This window comes from Sesamum indicum, linkage group LG6, assembly GCF_026168435.1.
Source record: "Sesamum indicum cultivar Baizhima isolate 11 linkage group LG6, ASM2616843v1, whole genome shotgun sequence".
Classification (NCBI taxonomy): Eukaryota; Viridiplantae; Streptophyta; class Magnoliopsida; order Lamiales; family Pedaliaceae; genus Sesamum; species Sesamum indicum.
In genome coordinates, this window is record NC_142662.1 from 12,909,516 (window position 1) to 12,933,247 (window position 23,732).

A 23,732-nucleotide genomic window follows, 5' to 3' on the forward strand; every position below is an offset into this window, starting at 1 on the left:
AGAACATTCCTCGCACATGGAATGTCAAAAATCTCAAAAAGTATTATTGTTAAGTTCTCTCAGTAGATAGAGTTTACCTTTTGAACATTTTGTATTAGAGGGCGAAGTAGAAGTGTAACGTTTTTCTCCCCCCCGGTGACCCCTTGCAAAACCTTTGTAATTCGTACTCAAGTAATGAAGTTAATTTTCCTTCCGTAGTTAATCTTTTCGACAAAGGGACTATGGATCTTCATGAGGACCCCTTGAGGCATTACTTGCCCCGGGACCCCTAAACGGAAGTCCATCAAAGATCTCCCTCCAGCGATGTTGTCCCCGAAAAATTTTGCCCCCCCTAAATGAAGTTGGCAAAAACCCAACTCTGGGACTCGAGCAAAACCATCCCTCGAGGCGACACCCAATCAAAATACTTTGCATAAGAGGAGGCAAACTCCTCCAAGAAATGTACAAGGCAAACAAAACAAAAGCCGAGTCGGATGTCGAAGACTAAATAATAAATCCACTTACATGCCGATAATAAACCCTAGGAAACACATGGAAAACTACGAAACTTCTAGACTTGGGGGGCTCAACCTTCGGCAACTTCCACCACCTCCTCTTCACCCTCCGACACCTCGAGATCGAGGAGTCCAATGTCTTCCTCAACAATTCGGCCTTTCTCGCGAAGGGTCCGACGAAGGACTCGACGGCACCTTCGAATAGCATCGTCATAAATCGGAGCCGCCCGGTCAGTTAAGATTGTCTCGAACTCCTCCGATTCCTGGAATTTCGAAATCGCCGCCTCTTGAGTCTTAGCAATAAAAGTAACACTGGACGGCGAAGATAAAAATTTCTCCCATTAGAGACCTCGCGCTCAAATCGACGCTCCCAAGAAGCAATATTCCCTAAAACCTCATCCCTCTCTTCCTGGAGCCGGGAAAGGTGGCCTTACCGCTGCTCCAACGCAGCCTCCAAACGCTTCATTTTGGCTAATCGGGCAGCCCGTCGATTTTTAGCGGCCGTTGACACAACTAGAGCCTACAAAAATAAAATAGACTCATCAAAACCAACGGAATCACATAAAGTAGTTGGGTAAAAAGCACGATACAAACCCGAGCCATAGTCTCAACTAGCAGCTCGTCCATCTGCTCATTCGAGAAGTCCGCCACCTGACCTAAGTCTTCTTCATTCACGATGCCTCGGGTGCGGCTCCAGTATAACAAAGGGCCTCCCGCTTGGCTCACCCCCGCATCACGAGCATCGCCGTCTGCCACTGAAACGGCACCTCTCTGCCTCTTAGGAGGGGGAGAAGGACCAACCATGGGAGTGAGGAGTGAACCAGAATGGCCGATGCCAGTTGAGACCCCATGAGGTGCGACGGACACGGAGCTCCCTACTTGTGGCGGTGCCGACTCTTGGTCACGTCTCTTCTGCTCCCTAACCGCCGCCTTTCGGGCACGCACGGTGTCGATCTCAAGCTTCTTACCTGAAACACAATAAATTTAGCGTAAGAAAACCCAAACCAAGTTCATGAAAAGACAAAAATGCATAAAGAAATGTTGCGGATCAACTTAAACGCCGTATGACAATTACAAGAAAATACCAGAAGGATAATAGTGGGCGATGTCCACCAAGCGGCTAAACAACCCCGCCGCCATAAACCCCTGACGCAATTTTCCAAACTCCTTACGGTGAGTAATCTTGATAGGCGAGCTACTCCACTCGGAGGCCAAACCCCAACCATCATCTCTGACGTAGAAAAATTTTTCCTTCCAAGGACCCTTGGAAGAAACAAACCCGGTCAAAAACCTACAAGCTTTCTGTGGAGTGAAGTAAAAATACCGCCCATCATCAGAAGAGTCAGACACTTCCGCCATGCGGCGGACGGTCCATAAAGCGTGAAAACTTTCTAGTGTTATCAGAAGCCCCAACTCTAATAGACGACGTCGCCAACCCTCGAAACACATAACCGAATTCCGCGTAAGTTGGCTAACACAAATACCGTAGCTCCGAATCACTTTGACAAGTAAGGGATGAGGAGGAATGAAAAATCCGTTATCAAAATAGGCAATGTAAACAGTGAAACACCCAGCAGGAGGATCCCTGATCCTTCGACCCCGAGAGCGAAGAATAAACTTATGCACAGAGGGTACCCTATAAGTCACGCCAATGCCGGCGAGCTGCTCTCTAGTCAAAACGCTGTCACAAGTACCAATATCCACCGTGCGACAATGCAGAATGCGATAACCGGGAATGCCCGAACGCCCATCTCTATCAACTCCCAACGCCACAACTACACTCGGCCGTGCAGACACCTCGGTAACTACGGCCTCCTCACTTTCGCTCTCAACCTCCTTCCCCTCACTCTCGGTCTCCTCATCCTCACTGATGACCTCATCGTCAGTCTCACATCGCTTGGAGCCAGCCGCCCCATCCGATTCTATGTCATCACATTGTTCGCTACTCCTAAACTCCGTTGAGTTCAAGTCAAAATCAGACAGATCCTCTAAATCCTCACCTGAGTCAAAAGAAGGACACTTTGGCAAACTCATAATCGCGGCAATATGTTCAAGGGAGTAGCCTTCTAAATATGAAGGAAGATCATCCCAAATTTTTTCAGTAGGAGTAACAAAATCCGAAAATCCTCCTCTACTAAAGCCAACCGAAACACCCAGGGGGGGACCCTCGCCGCCTTGGCTCGTGGTGGAACGGGCCTGAGGGGGAACACCACCCCCCCAGCTTGAGGCGCGGCCTCGAGTTGGAAGGGGGGGCACCTCCTTCCAGCTCGAGGCACGGTCTCGAGCTGCGAACGAGGCTTCCCCAGCTCGACGCACGGCCTCGTGCTGGGAGGGGGGTCTCCTCCCAGCCCGAGGCCGTTCTCGCCTCCCCAGCTCGAGGCACGACCTCGAGCTGGAGGCGGGGCCTCGCCCCCCTCCTCGAGGCCGCGCCTCGACCAAGCGACGGGGCGTCCCTTCCCGGCTCGAAGTTTCACCTCGCACCTCCCCCCACCTTCGTCGCGCTCTCCCCTCTGTTGGAAATGTCATTGTCCGTCGGTCGCTCTCACAATCACCCTCTCCACCCCACATTTTTCACAAAGTAAAATACAAAGCAAATGCCCAAATGAAAAGAGAAGCAAAATTTAACTAAGGGAATTACCTTTGCTAGCCATGGTGGAGAGAAGTTCGGAAATAGAGATGCAAATGGAATGAAGGCAAATGCAAGGGAAAAAATATAAGTATGTGGAGGGGTTGCAATTAATAGCCCCCAACCACCCACCCACTCCCATTTACTATTTGTAGTTAGTCTTCCTTGATGTTTACTCTCGCACAAAATATTACACCAGCAAGTGCATATTCCATCCGAGAGTTGGGGGCTGTATGATATACATTAGTAAACAACATATATAAAATTGTAAGGGTAAACAAGTAATTGGATATATAGGAGACACACCATAAGCAAATAGAACCTATCACAGCATATAATTTTCCATACCACTATAAATACCAAAATACTAATTTTTTAATCCAAGTTACTATTCATTGACAAGACCCCATTCTCTTGAAAATTACACATTTTGCGAAAATTACATTTCACCTGGTGTGCAATTCCGTCGTGGTAAAATCCTAATTTTATCGTTTAGCAAAAAAACCTCGAGTACATCAAGTTTTGAAAATTCTCCCTTTCACTAATTAAAAATATAAAGGTAGAAAGAGAACTCTCCATGCTAATGTATCGTAATATTACACAATATTTTTAGTGTGCTTTGCGGACCTACTATTTATAAGGATACTAACATCTTATCTTTTTAGCAATTTTGAATTTCAATAACAATAGTAGTTAAGGTTTGATAAAATTAACTTATCTTTATCATTAGAGAAAATTTAAAATTTATTTAAATTTCTTGACTGATAATCATTTCATGATTCTTTATGATATGATTAGATTTTTTATAAACACTAATGATTATAAAAAAAAAATTATTATATTATCAAAATAGGCAAAAATCGGTCTCGAGCTTTATATGTTTAACACTTTTGGTCCCAAAATCCTATTTCTTTAATAGAAGTAGTCCTGTCCCATTAGCAATTAATGAAAACGACACGTGATAAGTCACGATGTTAGTCAACTGCTAAGTGAACGGCGTAGGTTCACATGGGTCCATTCTCACTTCATTTCAGACCAAAAAGATTCCCTTCACTCCCGTTTTCCCCAAATCAAAATCCTAAATCCTAAATCCACAAATCAAATTCATTAAATCCACAAAGCACCCATAACAAAATCATCTGACTTTTTGGAGGCATTCTGAAGAGCAATAGATTTTGGAGCAAAGAGTGGCGGAAGTAAGATGAGCTTGAGAAACCAAGTGCTCGTTGACTTCCCAAACCCTGAGAAATACGGTTAGTGTTTTGATCTTCCTTATTAAAATATGCGTTAATGCTTTGATAAACTTGTAAACAAATGAATGATAGTTTGTGTGGTAGGTGTGTTAAAAAAAAATGATTTTGTTTTTTTGAGTTTTATATTGTTGTGTGGTCCCTTCTGTAAAAACAATAGATTATGAGACATGTTGTTTTTCTTCCAAGGCATGTGACCCTTTCAAACACTTCTGTACATGTTTTATGTTGTTTTGTGGTCCCTTTTGTAAAACTACTTTTCCTTGTCCATTTTTTTTTTTGTTATACGAGACATCTTCTGTACATGTGGTCTCTTTTGTTCTGTCTCTGACTGAATAAATTAATTAGTTAGTTTGTGTACTGTTGCTTTCTGATTCCTACTCGTTTTTTTTTTAATATTTTTCAGGGAATGAATCCTTTATCACCGTTATTATATATCACGGGATCAATTATTCGTAGCCTTAAACCTGAATATGTGGGTGGTATTAAAAGTTTGACTTTGTGGATGTATTTAATATTACTGTGGAGTACTTGAACAAACTTGGTGAGAAGTTGGATTACATGGGGCCAAACTACATTTGACCAATTTTACACAACTCAAGTATCAAACTGAGATTGTCAAATTTACTGAAGCATACTGTCCCCAAAACAGAATCTTTACTTTGTAGTTGGAGTGTGTAGAGTGCCCAAATAATCAGCTTGGTTCTGCAAACCCTAATGTTGAACCCCAAATGCAAACAAATGTCCAGAAGGAAAAGGGGTAGTAGTAGATGATGGGAATAAGCCTGACTTGAATGAAGTAGAATGGGACGAGGTTTGCAAAATAGTGGATAATTATGCAAAGGATAATAGGGCAGGTGATGATGATGATGGGTTAAGTGAAGGGGAGGGGGATGATGAGAGTGATAGGCTAGAAACAAATATGATCCTCTCTCTAAAATTAGGATGATATTTAGTAACAAAATTGAATTGCGAGAGGCAATCTACAATCATGTTGTCGGTACAAAGAGGAGTTTGAAAATATTCAAGAATGATAAAAGAAGAGTTGATGTTAAGTGTCTAGGGGATGGATGTCAATGGATAATGCATGAACTTAAATTTGGAGAAGAGAGTACATTCCAAATCAAACATTATAACCCAGAACATAAATGTGCTAGATCATTTAATGTAAAAAATGTGAATAGCAAATGGTTGTCAACCAAATATGAATATGCCTTTAGAACAAATCCTAAAAGGAATGTGAAGGGTATAAAAAAGGATGTAATTAAAGAACTTAAGTGTCCTGTATCAAGAAACCAAGCATATAGAGCAAAGAAAAAAGCACTTGAAAAAATTGAAGGCAAAGCTAAAGAGCAATTTGATAGTTTGTGTGACTATGCATCAGAATTAAGAAGCAGTAATCCTTGGTCCACACTGATGATGGTAATGACTAATGGGGATGATGGTATTGGGCAAAGAAAATTTTCTAAATTCTGTGTGTGCTTTGATGCTTTAGGCTCTGATTGTAGACCTATGATAGGGGTGAATGAGTGTCATCTAAAGGGTTCCTATGGAGGTGTTTTGCTAACTGCAGTTTCTATTGACCCAAATAATTTGTACCCTTTAGCTTGTGTTGTGGTATATGGAGAAACTAGGGAAGCATGGCAGTGGTTCTTGGAATTGTTAAAGGATGATTTGCATATTGTAAGGGATAACACATACATTTTTATTAGTGACAAGCAACATGAAAACTGTTGGATTTAGAGAGTTGGCTCTCAAAAAAGAGTTGTGGAATACTACAAAGGCAACAACAATGAGTGAACTTAATTTCAAAATGGATGAATTGGCCAAACTAGATCCCAGAGTGGTTGAGTGGCTGATTGACAGGCCTTCAGCACATTGGAGCAAGGCTCATTTGAATTGTTTTCCAATGTGTGATATGCTATTAACAACATTTGTGAGACATTAAACAGTTACATTCTTGAGGTCAGAGAGAAACCAATCATGACCATGCTTGAATGGAACGAGAAATGTATAATAACAAGACTTTTAGAATTAAGAGATAAGGCCAGAAAAAAATGGGACAAAAACATCTACCCTAAAATTAGAAAATTTGAAAAAAAACATTGACAAAGCTGCTAATTGTATACCAATTAAGTCAGATGATTGGCATTATGAAGTGTCCTATTATGATGGTGCTAGGTATGTTGTGAATTTGCAAAACCACAGTTGCACATGCAAAAAATGGAATCTGACAGGCATTCCATGCAAACATGGAATGAGTGCCATACACGTCAATCCTTAGAGCCAGAGGACCTTGTTGATCCTTGCTATAGTGTGGCAGCTTTTATTGAGGTGTATAAATATGCCATCTTACCTATTAATGACCCTAAGCTTTGTGAGGAAACTAGATTTATCACACCCCTTCCACCCAACTTTGGAAAGGGTGCAGGAAGGCCTGCAAGAGCCAAAAGATTGGAGTCTAATGAGCTATCTAACAAAGGAAAAAAAAATGACAAGAGGCCAAGGGAATCAGACTACCAAATTTGAAGAGACAACCATACAAGGTGAAGTGTCGTTATTGTAGAGAGACAGGGCATAATAAAAAGGGATGTGCAAGGAAGAATATCAACCATCCTGTGCAGGCAAGGAATGAGACCTTTACAATTATGCAACCAACTATTATTGATGAAAAGGCCCCACAAAAAACTGTAAGTCTTTTAAATTTGTTTTTTTGATTAATTTATTATTGATATTACTAACTTTGATTTAATATTATGTATAGACAAGAAAATCCATGCAGTAGGGTCAAATGGAACAATTTTCTGTAAATCCTGATGTAAGTTGAAATATAATGTAGTGACATTAATTATAAACTTGAAACTAACGTTAATTTGTGTACAATCAAGGAGAACTACAAGATCTAAATTCATTGAGTCATCCTCTTGACCAAATTTTGCAACTTCTCAGTCAAATACCAGTTGAATGGTAAAAATTATTGGATGTAACATACATTCACTTTTCTTAATCCATGTTAATCTCATTAATCTCATTTTTTATAGGCAAGTCAACACATGCTCCCCAAGTTTACACAATGCTCAACTGTGAATCAATCTTCTGCTAGTGGAGTCCCTAGTCTCACAAAAGGAGGAAAGAAGTTTGTCATAATGACAAACTTAAGTACAACACTAGATGCAAATCCCTGTCCAATAATTCTGCAATTAATGGGTCATTCAGGTTGAAGTTGTCCATGTTGTCTGTGCAATTTTCTCCTTGAGGCGTCAAGGTAGTGTCTGAAGTGCATTCCTGCATGGCAGCTCCCTGATGAGTTACAGTGTTTGGAGTTCCTGTGTTATCCATCTTTAGGTTCTCCTGTTTTCCATGGCTCTGAATATGTTCAATTTGATTGTCATTCTTCTGTTGATCTTTGACCCCCTTTTTTGGCTGGTTGGTGATTGAGCATTCCGCTTTTGCAGCTGGGGATGATGCTTTGCTTCTTTTTGAATTATGGTCGGCAGCGGGATGGCTTACTGGCACAGTCACCTTTTTTCCTTTATCACAAGCTTGTTTTATCTCAATTCCTGCAAATTGTTGATGCTTGTGGTTGATCTTATTACGGGATGGGGGTTTAGGGGCATTACCTTTCGAAAAGCAGTCAATATCCTTATGTCCCACATGCTTGCACAAAGAACAGTATTCAGGGAGATTTTCAAAAACAACTTTCTGTACTATGGTTACACCATTAATGTGCAAGTCAAATTCTTCAATGATAGGTTTTAGCAGGTCTATTTCCACACAAACCCTAGCTTTTGATAGTTTAGACTTGTTAAGAGTTAAAGCATCAATTTGCAAAGGTGATCCAACCATGCTAGCAACAGAAAATAGAGCTTCCTTACGAAATAAATGAGCAGGGAGTTCAGGAAAGCAAACCCAAATAGGAACAACAGATGATTCTTGCGTCGGAGTAAATGTTGGCATCCATTTGAAAATTCTCATTGGGAAGCCTTGAAGAAACCAAATGCGCCGTAGCCACAGGCGGGATTAGTCTGACTCGCTGGAAAGGGAGATAAGGGCGTGTTTGGAGTTGATCATGCTGACTGTAAACGCTCCTTGAATCTCCAATCTAGCAATAAGCTGGTGCATTTGACTGTAAGGGGGTGCTCCATGTGAGAATTTTCCAACAAGGGAAAATCGATAGGGCGCCGCGAGCTCCTCTGTCTCAGCATCTGCAAATGAAAGAGTGGGTCGGCCATGGTTAACAGACTTGATACTGAGTGGTTGGGGGTTATGATCAGCCAGAAAGAATTTTCTAAGATCGCAGGGATGTTGATGAAGACTCCGATTCCCTGTCGAATTAGAGACAGCTTCAGCAAATGATTTAATAAGAGAACTTGACTTCTGCTGCTCAGCATGTTTCTGCAAATCAAGGGGCAATTTCTGAGTTGATTCGTTCGAGTTGGAATCGAAACCGGCCGAGTTGGCTACCAAGGTTTCCATAGGCGTCGAGGCTCCGATGGTGGTTACTGATCGGAGGGGCTATTTCGCCATGGGAAGGCGAGTCCACCGGTGGAAATCCGGCCGTCAATGCCCGTCGGACGGCAGTGATGGGGTTGCACAACCGTTGGCGTTTGGGAGGTTCCGTGATCAACACAATGCCTTGATGGGAATGGATGGGAGATGGTTCGTTCGACTTGCACGGAGGAGACGAGACGGTTGGTGGTGGTCCTCGATCGGGAGGCACTCCGGTGGCGGCGAAACGGCGACAGCAAGGATCAAAGGTTAAGGTAAAATCCCAACCTCTCTCGTTGGTGGAATCCAAAATTGTTTAGTGGGTAATGTTCGCCTCGTTGTGGGGATTCGAACGGTATGAACAGCGGCCAATGGGTCGTCGGGACGGCGCCGGAATTTGAGAAAAACGATGGCGGTGAAAAAGGGGGCGAAAATGAGGTCTGTGGCTGGCGTGTGGCAGTGCATCGGAGGCTGGTTTAGAGCACGCGCGGCATGGGTGGAAAGATCGTCGGACGGCGAATCTGGATCTAGTGCGCGTGGCCGGAGACGCACCGGAAAAAATTCCGGCGGCGGCGCGGCGGTGAAGCCGCGACGGATACGTCGACAGGTGTTGGCGACAAGGCGGAAGAAGGTCCTGGCTCCCTCTCAGCTCCCGGCGGTTCAGAGCTCACTCTCAGCTCACTCTCTCAGCTTCCGGCACCACCAGCATCTCTCATCTCACTCTCTCAGCTCCCGACTTCTGTTTCTACTATGTCCTGATTAACCTTAATATTGAGAAAGGGCGATTTTTGGTAATATCAAATGCCAATTTAGCTCTTAATAAAGGATCATTCAAATCAGGTTTTTTTGTTATTGGGATAGGTGAATTCTTATAGATCTATCCCCCGAAGGAACCGGACATGATAATTTTTTATCATTCGACTCGAGCAAGACTCAAAAGAACCAAATCAATCCATAAAAAATCTATGTGTTGGCTATATCTACACATATATGAATGATTCAATGTAAAAAAAAATTTACTCGCATTCCAGAATTGGAACTATCCATTGCAAATAATTTGATTCTACGTCTAAGTAAATACTCAATACCCAAGTCAGCTTACAAGGCTGCTATTGGATGGAAAAGGTGAAAACATCTAGAGATGGTGGGGGGCTGTCGCACCAGATATTTATGCTGCCCAGTCTGCCCCTCAATCCTGGTCGTTCATTCCCAACCACTGAATCTGCTTCCATCTTCCGATTGGGATGCCGCTCGGGCAGCTTCTGCCCCTTCTTTCTAGCCTTTGAATCACCAACTTACACTAATTTATTCTGTGTTTTATCATTTAATTTCTCTGCACACACAAACACATTAAATGCAAATGTTTGCACAGATATTATTATTAATCATTACTATATATTATAAGTTTACAACAAAGTCTACTAAAAGTTTGACATAATTACGAATAATTTTTTATTATTTAAAAAATTAATAATACCACATAATAAATTATGTTGTTTTTAGATGAAAGTCTGAATTTTTTGAAATTATCAATTTTATTCTTACTTAAAACTTTGTAAAGAAGTCAGATGAGCCGAATGGAAATTAAATTTTGAAAAAATATAAAAAAAATATCCACTTAATTCATAAAAAAATATATTTTTTTTTTAAAAAAATAAATAAAATTGTAATTCATAGTTCATAAGGACATTTTGATCAATTTATCAAAAAAATAGATAAAATTTAACTGAGATTGTGCTAGTTGTTGGACGTATGCAAAATCAACGAGTATTAATAATTTTTCAAACAACAATGATGTATTAATTTATGATTGTATCAGACCTCGTGGAGGCTCGTTCTAATTCTCCCAAAATTTAATTATTATGTAGTTACATATAGAGTATTTGATACAATATCACTAATTAAATTTTTGAAAATTCTCAATCATTAAGCATTACTCATTAAGGAAATAAGTGCTAATTTAATTGGCAAAATTGAAGCCTTGTAACCAAGATTTCATTAGTTTCAATCCTGTCAATCTCTAGATTAATTAGTCTACTTTAGTAATAGTTGTTGGTTTATTGTAATAGTAATTATTATTTAGTTAACGTACTTAAAATCAATATTGATGTGTTGTTGATTGAAATTCTTCTTATAATTATAATCAATTCATCAAAAAACAAAAAAAATATTACACTTAAAAATAAAAAAAATAAAAAAGTAGTTTTTCGAATTGCAATAGTACTAGTTGGGATTTTTTTTGAGTAATAATTGATAAATATATTAATAATCAATCTAATATTTATAATTAATTAATAACTACTATTAAAATAGAATAACAGCACACGCACTGGTGTAATTGGAACCCATATTCCATAACCTTATAATTAATCATAGTGAGTCAGGCTCATCAACTGTTATGGATTGCTAATTGGGCAAGTTGGGTAATATTAAACAAAATAATAAGCATTTAAATAGTGTTTTTCTTCAAAAAAGAAATATATAATTTGCTTTTCCACTTTGATCTATACCAAAATAAAATAAAGTCAATTTGATTTTGTAAATTGCCAACTTGCATAAACTTACTTGAGTGGTTTTTATTTTCAATGAAGCATACATTACTATACAGAAATTATCAATCATGAATCTTCACTATTAAAAAATTTAAGTTTGCGCTATATTATAAATGATCTGAAAGTAAAATTCATGATAAAGTAATATTATTAACTACAGTTAAATAAAATCAAAGTAAAAATTTAAATATTTACCACGATAAATCGATATTCGTCATAGTTTCTACTCATAGTCAAAAAAATTGCCGTAGTTTCGACCATGGCTAATGTTTTGACTACACTTGCAGAACAACGATCAATGGTCGTTGTGAAGCTGTGATTGATTTGTATTTCTCATGACTTTTTTCTTTTGATTATAGTAATTAACAATAATAGAAAATTATATTTTTTTCTAGTCCTTTAATAATTATCAATAATTTATAATTATACTAATTAACTATTTACTATTCATTAAAAAAATTATAAATTCATGCATTTTATAAGATACTTTCAAAACTTGTATACAAGATGTAAAATTTTATTTTAAATACAAACTTTTAAAGTGTTTGAATTGAATAAAATTATGAAGCTTATAAGATCATACGCATAATGACAATTTCGCATTGAATATGACCGAAAATGAAAGTGTTTGCAAACAAATTAAAATTAAGCTCTTAAAATCTTACTTTTCAATAATAATAATAATAATTATTATTATTATTATTATTACTGCACTAAGATTCCCCACTTAGCATTGTTAGCATTGACTAATTAAAGTTGAGCATTTTGCAAAAAAAGGCAAAGTGCATGAATTTGAAGATATATTTGAAAATAATATAATTATTAGGATAAGAACTTACATAGTAATTAAATATTTTGCAATTTGTCAAATGATCTTATTAAATTAGGTTTTGATATGAGGTTATAATTTTACCAAATACCTAATTACATCTTGTGAAATTAATTGTGGTATTACATAACTGAAAAAGTAGTCACTACCAAAAATTAACAACAAAATAATTGTGTATCAAATTGTCTCTCTCTATATCTATGTCAATAATTATCAATAATCACAACTTCAAATATTGTTTGTTGACGATGTCGTCACGGGTCTTATAGTAATTGCACGAAAGGAGTTTATTATGTCCTTTATTTAAAAAAAAGAAAAAAATTAATTTTTTTTTTTACCTAGTTACTATTCAAGTAATGAATGGGGACTAAATTGTCATTAGAACCATACTGAAAAAATCATGATAATAGTTCTGTGATACCTAAGTTAAATAAGTTGTAAGAATAAAGTATTTAGGATCGTACGATATACTAGGGCAACCAAAATTATACCTGAGGCACTCGCGGTGGGCAGCTAGCTATTTATAATTTTTTTCTAAGACGTCGTTTACCTAAGTTAAATGAATGATAGGATTATCCTTTACTAAGTGAATGATAAAAAATCCTTTATAATTAGTTAGGTGGTTATTTATATGTATTACCGAAACACGATAAATTCTATCAAGTGTTTATATTGATGTATTCACATGTTTTTTTATAGGAAAATTATTTTGAATTCTTGTTTACAAAATTTAATAGATAATAAAATATTATTGTGTGCAATTGAGATGTGGTGGAGTGAGGTTTTGTAAGTGTATGAGTGGGGTGGTTACTGCAATATTTTGTTGGATTTGTCTGAATTTAATGAAATTTAGTGGCTCTTGGTTGTATAGTGCATTATTTGGAAATATGATAACTTTTATCCTGAATTAAATTAAAACTCTAAATTGGTTCTATTACTTAATAATATTTTTTCGACTTGTCCTCTATAAACACTACGAAATATTAGTATCGTATTACATTATAGGGTTTAATGCAATTTCCGTCCAATGGTATGGTACTTGAATAAATTACCCCTCTATGAAAAACGAATCAAATTACCTTCCTATATTTTTTTTAAAATAAAGCAATTTACATCGTCTGTAAATTATTTCATTTTAAATAATATAAGGAGGTACTTTGTAATTTCTTTTTACAAGGAATAATTTATTCATTTGCTATAATAATTACAGGAGGTTGCTTTCATTTTTCTCATTATTATAAACTTTCTTGTGTTTTTAATCTTAAATTGTTGATTTTTTCAAGCATTTTATCTTGAAATTTCTTTAGAGACTAAAGCTCATGCTTTATATTTGCATACTTAGTGTTCAATTTTTTTCTTATCATTATATTTTATAAAAATCAAACTTCGAAATTCTAAAATTATTTATTTATTGCATGCTATTGATATGATAAAGTTTATATCCATACTTTATGATTGTATTATGATAATTTTATTAATCTTTTTATTATTATTATTACTCTTCTTGTTATATATTGCAAGAGCCGATCAATTCTATGCGATTTACTGCTTAAAATCTTTCATTGTTTTATTGATTATATGCAACTTGCTGTTAAAAAATCCTCCTAAAATCTCTTATTATAGCTAAAGTCATGTCAAGTTTCAAATTCCTGACTAGCTTCTAAACTTTCGGTCAACAATGTCTTAGCCTATCATTCATAGATGAGCTAGGTTTCATGAATAAGTAGGTAATGGGTTCGAATGCCACCAAACAAGCGAGTATTTAATTGATAATTGAAAACTGGATAGATCCAACCAATGAGTTGGTTAAATGTCGATGATATAACCAAACTGAATAAATAAATGATGAACCAAACTTCCATCCCCTTAACCGATTTCAACCCTTAGCTTCTAAATTGCTAATTCATGTAGCTATCACACATGTCTGGGTATAAACCAGCCTTTATTTGTTGTATTTGCCCTCCGTTCAGATTCTGGCATATATATGACTAGAAAGAAAAAGATACAATATAGGGCAAACTGCCCTTTTTAGTCCAAAAAATAAGGCAAAATAATTTTTTTTGATACCACAATTATGGTAGATGTTGCTTGCAGTCTCATAAAACTCACAATCACGCATTTTTAGTCCCAAAAAGTCATGTATGTTGTGGTTTTGGAAGTGAAAAGGCATTGTAATTTTGGGTCTAAAAAGTCTTAAAATCACACTTTTTGGGATTAAAAATACATTATTTGAGTTTTATGAGACGAAAAGCGGTACCTAAATTGTTGTGGTACAAAAAAAATTCTACCCTTATTTTATATGACTAAAAAAATATTCTGACCTAAATGTTGAGATTTGAATTAATGTCTGAAATATGGATGTGTGGGGATTGAGAATTTTTATTTAGGGGTTGGCAATTTTTATTAAACATCGAAACTCGGGAATGAAGTTAGTGTGTCTTGTGAAAAATATGTGAATTATCCCGTGGTAGCACCTGAATTTTCAGAATGTTATCTTGTGATATCCCTTAGATTAATAGGAATTTTTGGTATAAGTCGAGATAAATAGGAGAAACTCACTAGTGGCATATTTTAAAAAAAATCTGTGAAATATATTCCATTGACTACATCAAATGAACAATGTTCAAGGATCAACACTAAAGCCCATTATGTGAGCTTTTGCGCCAGAGCATTTCCATTTAAATAGTGCTCCTACATTTTTTTTGATTGAGGGCATCAAACATAGTGTGTCTATTCTAGAACTTGCTTGTGTAATACATTTTGAGACCACATTCTTGTAAGATTGATGTATGAATGTGATAATGGCACTTAGGAATAACCCATTAACTTGAAAAGAGCCTACCTCAAAATCACCCATTAGAAAAACTCATTTGCGCCTTGGCTTTTTTTTTTTGGTTAAACCACATTATAAGCTGAATTATCCCATTCTTGATTATTTTCTAAAGTGATTTTTGAACCCATTTAAGGGCATGATGTTGGCTTAGTTCCTTGTAAACTTACATGGAAACGAGTGAATGAAATTATCCAGAGGCAATAAAGCAGAGCTAGCGAAGGGAGACCAAAAGTAGGAGCTTTTTAAGTGTGCTCTGAAACAAACGAGGCACATACATGAATGAAGAAGTTTTATACATAGATGCATTGCTAGCCCTAATGGACAGAAAAAAAAGGAAACGAGAAAATGAAAAATGATGAAATACAGGAAAAAAAAGAAGGAAAAACAAGAAAAAAAGGAGAAAATGAGAAAAGAAAAGAAAAGTGATGAAACATAGTGGAAAAAAGAAGGAAAAAAAGAAAAGAAAGAGAAAAAGATCAAGAAAAAGAAAAAAATTCACGATTTTGAATGTTCAAAGCGCTTGGATTGAGTCGATGAGAGGGAGTTTGGAAGGATAAGCAACTAGGTTGACATCGTGCCTTTGAGTTCATAAGCCACAATTCTATCTATCTTTTGCCACACCTTATCCTAAGCCCCATTACAACCCATGGTTACCTTTGATTCATGCATTAATTTACATTCATACGTGGTGGAGATTTGATTCACAAGCAAGCCTATAGTAATGACATTCTATGTATTGATTTGAGTGGAACCCAAAAACTTAAACACCTTATATTCTGAGTGATTAGAGTGACACCTTGTGAAAGTGTTGAGACTTGTTTCATTTGATTTTGATAAAGTTAATGGGATACTTGCATGTTGAATGTTGTGCTACAAGTGCTTGTTCTCAATATTGCTATTTCTTCTTATACTATTAAGTCATATTAGTATAAGGGATATTCTTGACTAACATTAAAGGAAATTTGACAATTGCTACTTTGATAATTCATGTATTTGGATCGACACATGCTTGAGAGCAAGCATGGTTTCAATGTGGGGAAAAATCTGATAAGATATATTTTAATGCTCCTATGCATGCTTATTTATTTTACCCAATTTTGTGGAAGATGGGAGGCAGTGTAAAGTGGGTGATGAATTTTTACACATTACATTTGGAAAGTTATAGGAGTCAAATTTAGCTCTTGTGTGATTATGCTGGCTGGGCTTTCGTCTAAAGTTTAGAGATAGAATGTCTTATAGTTAATGTTGTGTGTTGTGTGTTGTGTTGTTCCTCTTTATTTGTGTTCCTAATAATGATTTCACTAATGGGATCAAGAGAAGCCTTTAGGTATTAAATACTACTTTAATTCTTCTTTTTGTCAATATAGGGGTTATGTTATGAACATTTTTTCCATCCAAAACACTGAGGTGGAGTTAATCTTGACTGTTTAAATAGCTTAATTCACTGCAGCAAGAGGAATTGTAGTAGATTACAGCAAAATGTTGAAACTATTATGGTCCTCTTTATCAGCAAAACTGGGATTGATGTGTTTGGATGATATGTTCAAATTGATTGTGCTATTTCTGAGAGTGAATATGCTAAATCTTTCAATTGTCAGTTTGGATAGTTCATGGCCTCTGCCTTTCAGTCTGAGTTGGCTTTGCCAAAAATAGGCTATTGTAACTCATAATCCGAACCCCCGCAATTCATTATTCATGGTTGAGAGGTCGTGGATTGTGCGGAGGATCAACAAGCCGATTATTGTTAGGGTTAGAGAAAATGTCAGGATAGACGAAAAGCTTTCTAGTCCGCTATCAATGCTTTTGGTAAGTACTTCTTTTTCAATTTTTAATTTTCAGTGTCTTCTTATAAAGTTTGAAGTTTTTAACTTTTTGATCTTTTTGGGTATATCAAAGTCAAGCTATTGATGCTTCTTCGGGAAGAGGTATGTTAACACTTGGTTTTCGCTGAGTAAGCATTTTTGTCCCAATTATCTCGATTTTTTTTTCATTTGGTTACTAGCACTTGTACGTTTACGTGCTTGTTCTGCAACAACATTACGGTATTCAAACTTTGATGAAACTATCGGGTTCAGTCCTTCCTCGCTAATTGGTTTGTGTTTGTTTCTAGTGAATTACTTTAACGTGCCTGATTCTATGAAAATTTCAGGACTGTGTGAGTATGAGCTTGATGGTAGAAAAGCTAGGGGTCTTGAGGATGCAATTGGAATCAAAGTGATTTCGCTAATTGGTACTCGGAATTAATTTTGCGGATGCAATTGGATAATTGGAATTAGATTTTAGCCAAACCCATCAATGGTTCTTTCTAATGTTGTTTGGCTCTTGCTTTTATTGATTGAAATAATCTAGAGGTGAAGAAGCCCGGGGGAACAACTGAACAAGTTGAAAGACACTTTGATTGTGAATCCGCTAGACTTATCATGGTAAGGTCCCATATGGTGATTGATTCTTTTCAATATAGTGCTTTTCTTTTTGCGATTTCGGATGTTTCATCAGATAGTACATTGGGTATGCAAATGTAGGTGGGTGATAGGCCATTCACAGATATTGTTTATGGAGACAGAAATGAATTTTTTACCATACTGACTGGACCATTGAGTCTTGTAGTGGAGCCTTTGATTGTGAAGTAGGGTGGTCACTTCAAATCGTCCTATTTTTATTAATAAATGTACTGGAAGTTGTATAGTCATGGATGCGCCTAAATATTGGCTTCTTAAGTTAACAAATGGCCTGAGAAAATATAGTTGATATTACCTTGCCCACGTTCTTACTTCATGGTGATCTTAGGAATTAGGATGATGATCTCGGAGGATTTTCTAACTCATTTATGTCAAATTTTTTATTGCAGCTTGCTAGACGCTTTTGTCATTTAAATCAAAATTTTGTATAAGTTGTCTTAGAATCATTATTTTGGAAAGTGTAGAGGCACAATTATTAGTGGACAAATATCTCTAGGAACTTAAAAGGTATTTCGTTTTTAATTATCTTAAACTTACTTTTCAAGACAATGATGCCCCATATCTAAATTTACTTTTCAAGATAATGAGGCCTCATTTCTAAATTTACTCCAGGAACGCTTGGCGGTTGCTTTGAGTATGCTAAACACTTGCCTCACTTTACCATAAACCTCCTGTCCACCCCGCACCTGCTACCTTCGCCTCTCCACTTACTTACTCATACAGCAGCTTGCTGGGGCCTTAATTTCACCCAGTAGAAGTTTTTCCCACCATTCCTTGCTTTTTATAGCTGCGATGATGCCTGCTATCTCGAACTGTTTCTCCCAATCACAAGTTTAGAATCCTAATTCTCTAACAGATGCCCTTTTCTTCTAATTGTTTCTCCAAATGAATCTATGAGTGAAGAGAGAGAATTGTCTCAACATGGAGGGTGATGAAACTGGAGGAAAAATGAAATGGCCATGCATTAGGAAGCTACTCTGGGCCCTTGTTTTGGTGAATATCTGAAAGCCGAAGAGTTTTGAAATTGAGGTGTGAGAGGAGACATAGTGAGGGAAACCAGAGAGTGGGAAACTAAATATGCTGCCATGCTGGGGGCAAGAGTAGGGAGAAAAGAAATAGAGAATAGTTTTCGGTTAGTATGACATTATAAATTTATCCAGGTATAATTATTTGTTTGCTTGGGAGCAATTTTGGGGATGCAAGCTTTATTACTACCTGTATATTATAAAAAAAGAAGTGAATTAAAAGTTGGTTTGTAATATGTGTTTATTCACAATCTTATGTTCCGTCATTTTACGTCTGCCCCTTGTTGTTCATCTGATTACTACGTTACAACTTTATGTTTTCACTTTGGTTCCGAAAACTCACATTTGTTGCACTATTTGACAAAAAAATGTTTGCACAGGTGAGGCTGCTTGAAGTGGCCATTGTAAAACAACGATCCCAGAAAGGCTTGATGCCAATCAGTCACAAGCTCGTTTCAGCCAGTCTGATAAATGTCCTTTATGGCAAATGATAAAACGAATACTTCACTAATTATTTATTATTTCTACTTATGCAAAGAAATATTTTGGTAAAACTGGTAGCCACATGCTTATATTACGATAGTCTATGAGCTATACTTCGATCTCAATAGGTCTCACCACCGTTCATGAAATGAACGCCTACCGTTATAGGTTCTGATTCAAGAGCCTCCCATGCATTGATGCAGCAGATCCTATTGGACCTATGGTATTGATGATTATAATTTGGAAAGCTATTGATTCTTTTTCGAGTAGAGGTATGTTAGTTCTAAAGATACTACCACTTGTACGTATATGTGCTTTTCAAGTTAAATATTTGCCAATTGTGCAGAAAAAGTAAATTGCTGCTGTTTTGCTTTGTGAATCAATTTCTCTTTTCTTGGCCATACATTTTTAATATTGTAACTATCTTACTGTTGAGCAGTCAAGGATTTTTCTTCTAAAGTTTTAAACTACCAAAAGGACATGACTAATTCCTCTAACGACACCTCTTATTGTCTTGTTGTAGTGGAGGAAGTGAAGACCAAGAAGATTCTTATACGACATGTGGAGACAGGAACTAGCTCAGAGGATACATTTGATGTGCTGCGATCTTTTGCGGTCAGTTCCTCGGGTATCATGTTATAAAGACATGATCTCTTTCTGCTTGGTATGTGAGGATGGGCATAAAAATTAGTCTTTCGATCTTGTGTGCTTATCATTTCTCTTTGGCAGCCCATTCTAATACATCTTTGTAATCATCTTGCTTTTTGCAGAAATGATAGAATTATCTTCTTGTCTTGTAGCCTAATCCATCTGGTGAATTGCAATCTAAAGAGATAAATGAAGAGGGAAGAAGTGACATAAAGGTTGGGAAAGTATGTTTTTGCTTACAAACCTCCCTCTCTCTTGCATACCTCCCGATCTCTTGTTTGTCCGCTAATGTTGTCCAGTAGTATCGCCAGACAAACCCTAGTTGTCTTCACCTTAATTATGCGAACTTCTAGCTTTACTTATTTTCTTATGGCAGAATAGGCAATATTGCATTTTTCGTCCTGTATGTATAGGGGTATGGCAAATTTGGTCCCCTAACTATCGCGGTGGCAATTTTGGTCCTGTATCTTTCGAATTTTGGCAAGTTTGGTCCTTCAGCCCATTTTAGGACCATTTTGCCCTTCTAGCGAAAAATGAACCTTAGCCCCTATCATGCTTCAAGTTTGGCCCAACATGCTTACGAAATAAACTAAACCCTCATAAATTCATACCTTTTTTCGACCGCCTTGTTCCCGGGTATTCCAAATCCTCGGTTTTACGGACTTCTTCCAACCACACTACCGCAGTAGATGGTTCGCAGGTACTTGGCTCCTTCAGCAACAAACAACACAGCCCTATTTCGTTTTCTACCTTAGGGCATGAAAGGGACCCAATATTGGGACTTAATAAAGTTTTGGATAAACAAATTGAACAGAAGCCTAACTTTTTATTGAAGAAATATAGGAAATATTACATAGATATTATTCCTCCATTGGAGGAGACAATTGTTTTAGCCTCTCATAGGATAGAGGACTAGACTCGTTGGGGAAACCCCCATAAACTGAAAGATTAAAATACTAGAAATATTGAAAACACTCAGAATAATGCTTTGAAGAGTAGGAGAAGTTTTGTCTGATGATCCCCTTCTGCTTCATCGCCTCATTATTTATAAGCGTCCGCGGACTTCAAACTCGGACTTCAACTTGAATTTTTGACGATGTCATTGCTTCCGTCATCATCTTGTCTTTTCCAAATGACGTCATTGCATACGTCATCACCTCGTCCTTTCCAGATATTGGTCATTATGGTTTGTCGGCTATGTGACTTCCAGCTGTCTTCTTTGTTTTGTTGACTGTTGGCTTCTACCGACAGTCTTATCCTCTCGACCTTTTACATCGTTTAACTTTTACCATTCTTGGTAAAAAATTTTCTCTTTCCCTTGTCTTGGTCCGGTTCGGGTTTATTTTTCGTGACCCGAATCTTTGTTCCGAACAGGGGCTTTTCTTGTTTCTCGCAGCAAGGGCACAGATGGTTATGCCATTGCCCCACATGCAACATGTTGCACGTCTTCATCCTTGTGTCTTCGGTTGCCGGCAGCTTATTTTCCCAGATTAACATCCTCTTCTTTTCGAATAAGTTTTCAGCAAACTCCGTGCTTTTTTCTGTCATGGAATTTAACAGGAATGATCCATTCATTTTGTTTGAGAAAATCTTGAATGGATATTTGACTTTGTCCATCTCTGTGAGACAGACTCATAGTCCCCAAGCTCTCCTGGTAGAGATACTATCTTCATTAATGGCTGATACCAAGGGAGCTTCTCCTGAGGCAGCTTTGATTTTGTTGAAAGCTACCATATCTAGCCTCTGCAGCTTCATGAAATGGAATGCTGGATGAGACCCCTTTCCTGCAGTTTCTGGAGCTACTGAAACAAATTTTATCTCCAGAACATCGCCTCTCTTCAAGTGGGGGTTGTTTTCCCATGAATCAAAGACCGCCCCACTAATCTACTCTGAAAGTTTTGAAATTTCCGGAAAACTCGGTGACATAGTATGAACTGAAGCAAGAGCTCCGAAATCATACCATTCTCTGACATCTTCTGGTTTAGACCCTTCTAACATCCAAACTCTATTATATTTTCCAGATGTTTCGATAATGGTCTTGCCTGGGTTGACTCCTTTGCGGGAAATTAATTTTTCCCACATACACTGATAATCCTGCCAAGCAGAAGAAGATATTAATTCGTTAGTATTAGCCTTAAAGGTGTCTGTCATTGGACTAACGCTAATCTCTCCCTCTTTAACCCCAGAGGTGCTGGGTTGACTTGAACCTACAGGAGTTTGCACTTCCTGTGATTCCATTGTTGCCATTTCACCAGAGTCTGGTGATGGCCTTGTGCAATCAGTACTTGAATCCGACGCTACAGGTCTACAGCCCTGTACTCTAAAGGCATGTTTTGGGTCATGCTCCTTCAACTCGTGAGTCATCCCCAAAGGTGACGCCTTCCGAATTGGTTCTCTTAAGTCGTTCCATAGCGAAGTGGATGCTAATAAGGAACTTCTTATTGCGACCTGGACAATATCTAGATCAGCTCTTTGAATTTGTCCGGCAACTTGGGCGTTCACCGCTAGCTGTCCGAACTTTCTGTCAAGCTCCTCGAGGTTTTCCCCAAGGTGCCTGAGTCTCAACATGATGGAGTTTGCTTCAGATGCCTCCATCTCTCATTAGAAAATCTGCAAGAACGTTTTCATGAGATTTTATAACGACAATATTATAGCAATAATATTGGCATTCAGCTTGCCATCTGATAATACGAGCATTCTCTATTTTTTATTCTAATTTATTTTTTAAGAAAGTCTTAACATTAGTATTATCAACATTTAAAGTAAATTCTTTAGCAAGTAAAAATAAAGGCCATTTCTTAAAAGCCTTCCAAACTGCAAAGAATTCTTTCTCGTTTATGTGCCAAACTTTGGCTTGTTGTTTTGAAAGCAACCCGCCGTATATCTACAGGGTTCTTCCCCTATAGTTGTCTTCTTCATGAGCACCGCCGCCCATCTGTAATCATTGGCGTCCGTGTAGACTATCAATTCATCCCCGTCTTGCGGTATCACAAGCTTTGGAAGGTTATTGCAAACTTGTTTCAGCTCACGAACCCTTTTGGTGTGGATTTCTTCCCATTTCCACCTTGAACTCTCTGTTCTTTCAAAAGTGGTCGAAAATCCTTTCTGTATCTTGCAAGATCCTTAATGAAGATTCCTGCAAAATTAACAACTCCCAAGAAGCTTTGCAATTGCTTCTTGTCTTTGATTACATCTGGGAAATTGCGGATTTTCTCCACAATATGGTCCTGCAACTCAATTCCTGCTTCGTGAATAAGGATTCCTAAAAATTCAATCTTATTGACTGCAATAGTAGCTTTCTTTTCAGAAAGTACTAAACCTTCTTTATAGCATGCATCAGAAACTATTTCAAGATGTTTAATATGCTCTTTCATATTTTTGGATGCAATTAGTATGTCGTCAATATAGACAAACATGAACTCAAAATAATCTTTGAAAAGATTATCCATTTTTTTTTTAAATATCTGGGGTGCATTAGCTAAACCCATTGGAAGCACATTCCAGATATATTGTCCCTGTGGTGTGGAGAATGCAGTAAATTTCTTTGATTCATTCTTCATCTTAATCTGATAAAACCCAGATTTACAATCGAATTTAGAAAACACTTTTGCTCCTTTAATGCAATCAATTAAGTGTTCTCTACTAGGAATGTAATAACCATCAAATTCTCATATCTTATTGATACCTTGATAGTTAATAACTAACCTGGGTTTACCTCTCTTTATTTCACCATGGTTTCTTACCAGAAATCGAGGGCTACTGTAGGTAGAGACTCCAGGTTCAATGAGTCCAAGACTGATATGCTCTTTGATTATCATCTGCATATCCTTCTTATCCTCCATGTTCATCTGGATGGGTTTGTATCGAACATACTCGTATTTGCATTCATCTTTGACCTTCAGAGTAGCTTCGATCTTGTTCCTATCCCACCAAGCTAGAGGATTTTCATTGAGGTTCCTCTGGATGAGCCTCTTAACATTCTCAAGAGAAAGCCTGTTTTCTTCGCTAATATCTAGCGATTTCATTTCCTGTAGTGCTTCTTTAA

The 23,732-nt window shown here is 37.4% G+C and overlaps 1 protein-coding gene across 1 annotated transcript; it reads left to right on the top strand.

Annotated features, from left to right (window-relative positions):
* The first annotated feature begins 5,453 nt into the window (after window positions 1-5,453).
* LOC148787813 (uncharacterized) lies at window positions 5,454-6,899 on the top strand. The gene is made up of 2 exons (XM_088881388.1): window positions 5,454-6,053; window positions 6,552-6,899. Exons 1-2 carry the CDS (start codon window positions 5,454-5,456, stop codon window positions 6,897-6,899), a joined length of 948 nt encoding a protein of 315 aa, XP_088737514.1.
* The last annotated feature ends 16,833 nt before the right edge of the window (window positions 6,900-23,732 follow it).

Coding starts and splice junctions, on each gene's coding strand:
- LOC148787813 (XM_088881388.1), top strand. CDS start 5,454: ATGCATGAACTTAAATTTGGAGAAGAGAGTACATTCCAAATCAAACAT. Junction 6,054..6,551: donor TAAAGGATGATTTGCATATT/GTAAGGGATAAC, acceptor TGATGGTGCTAG/GTATGTTGTGAATTTGCAAA.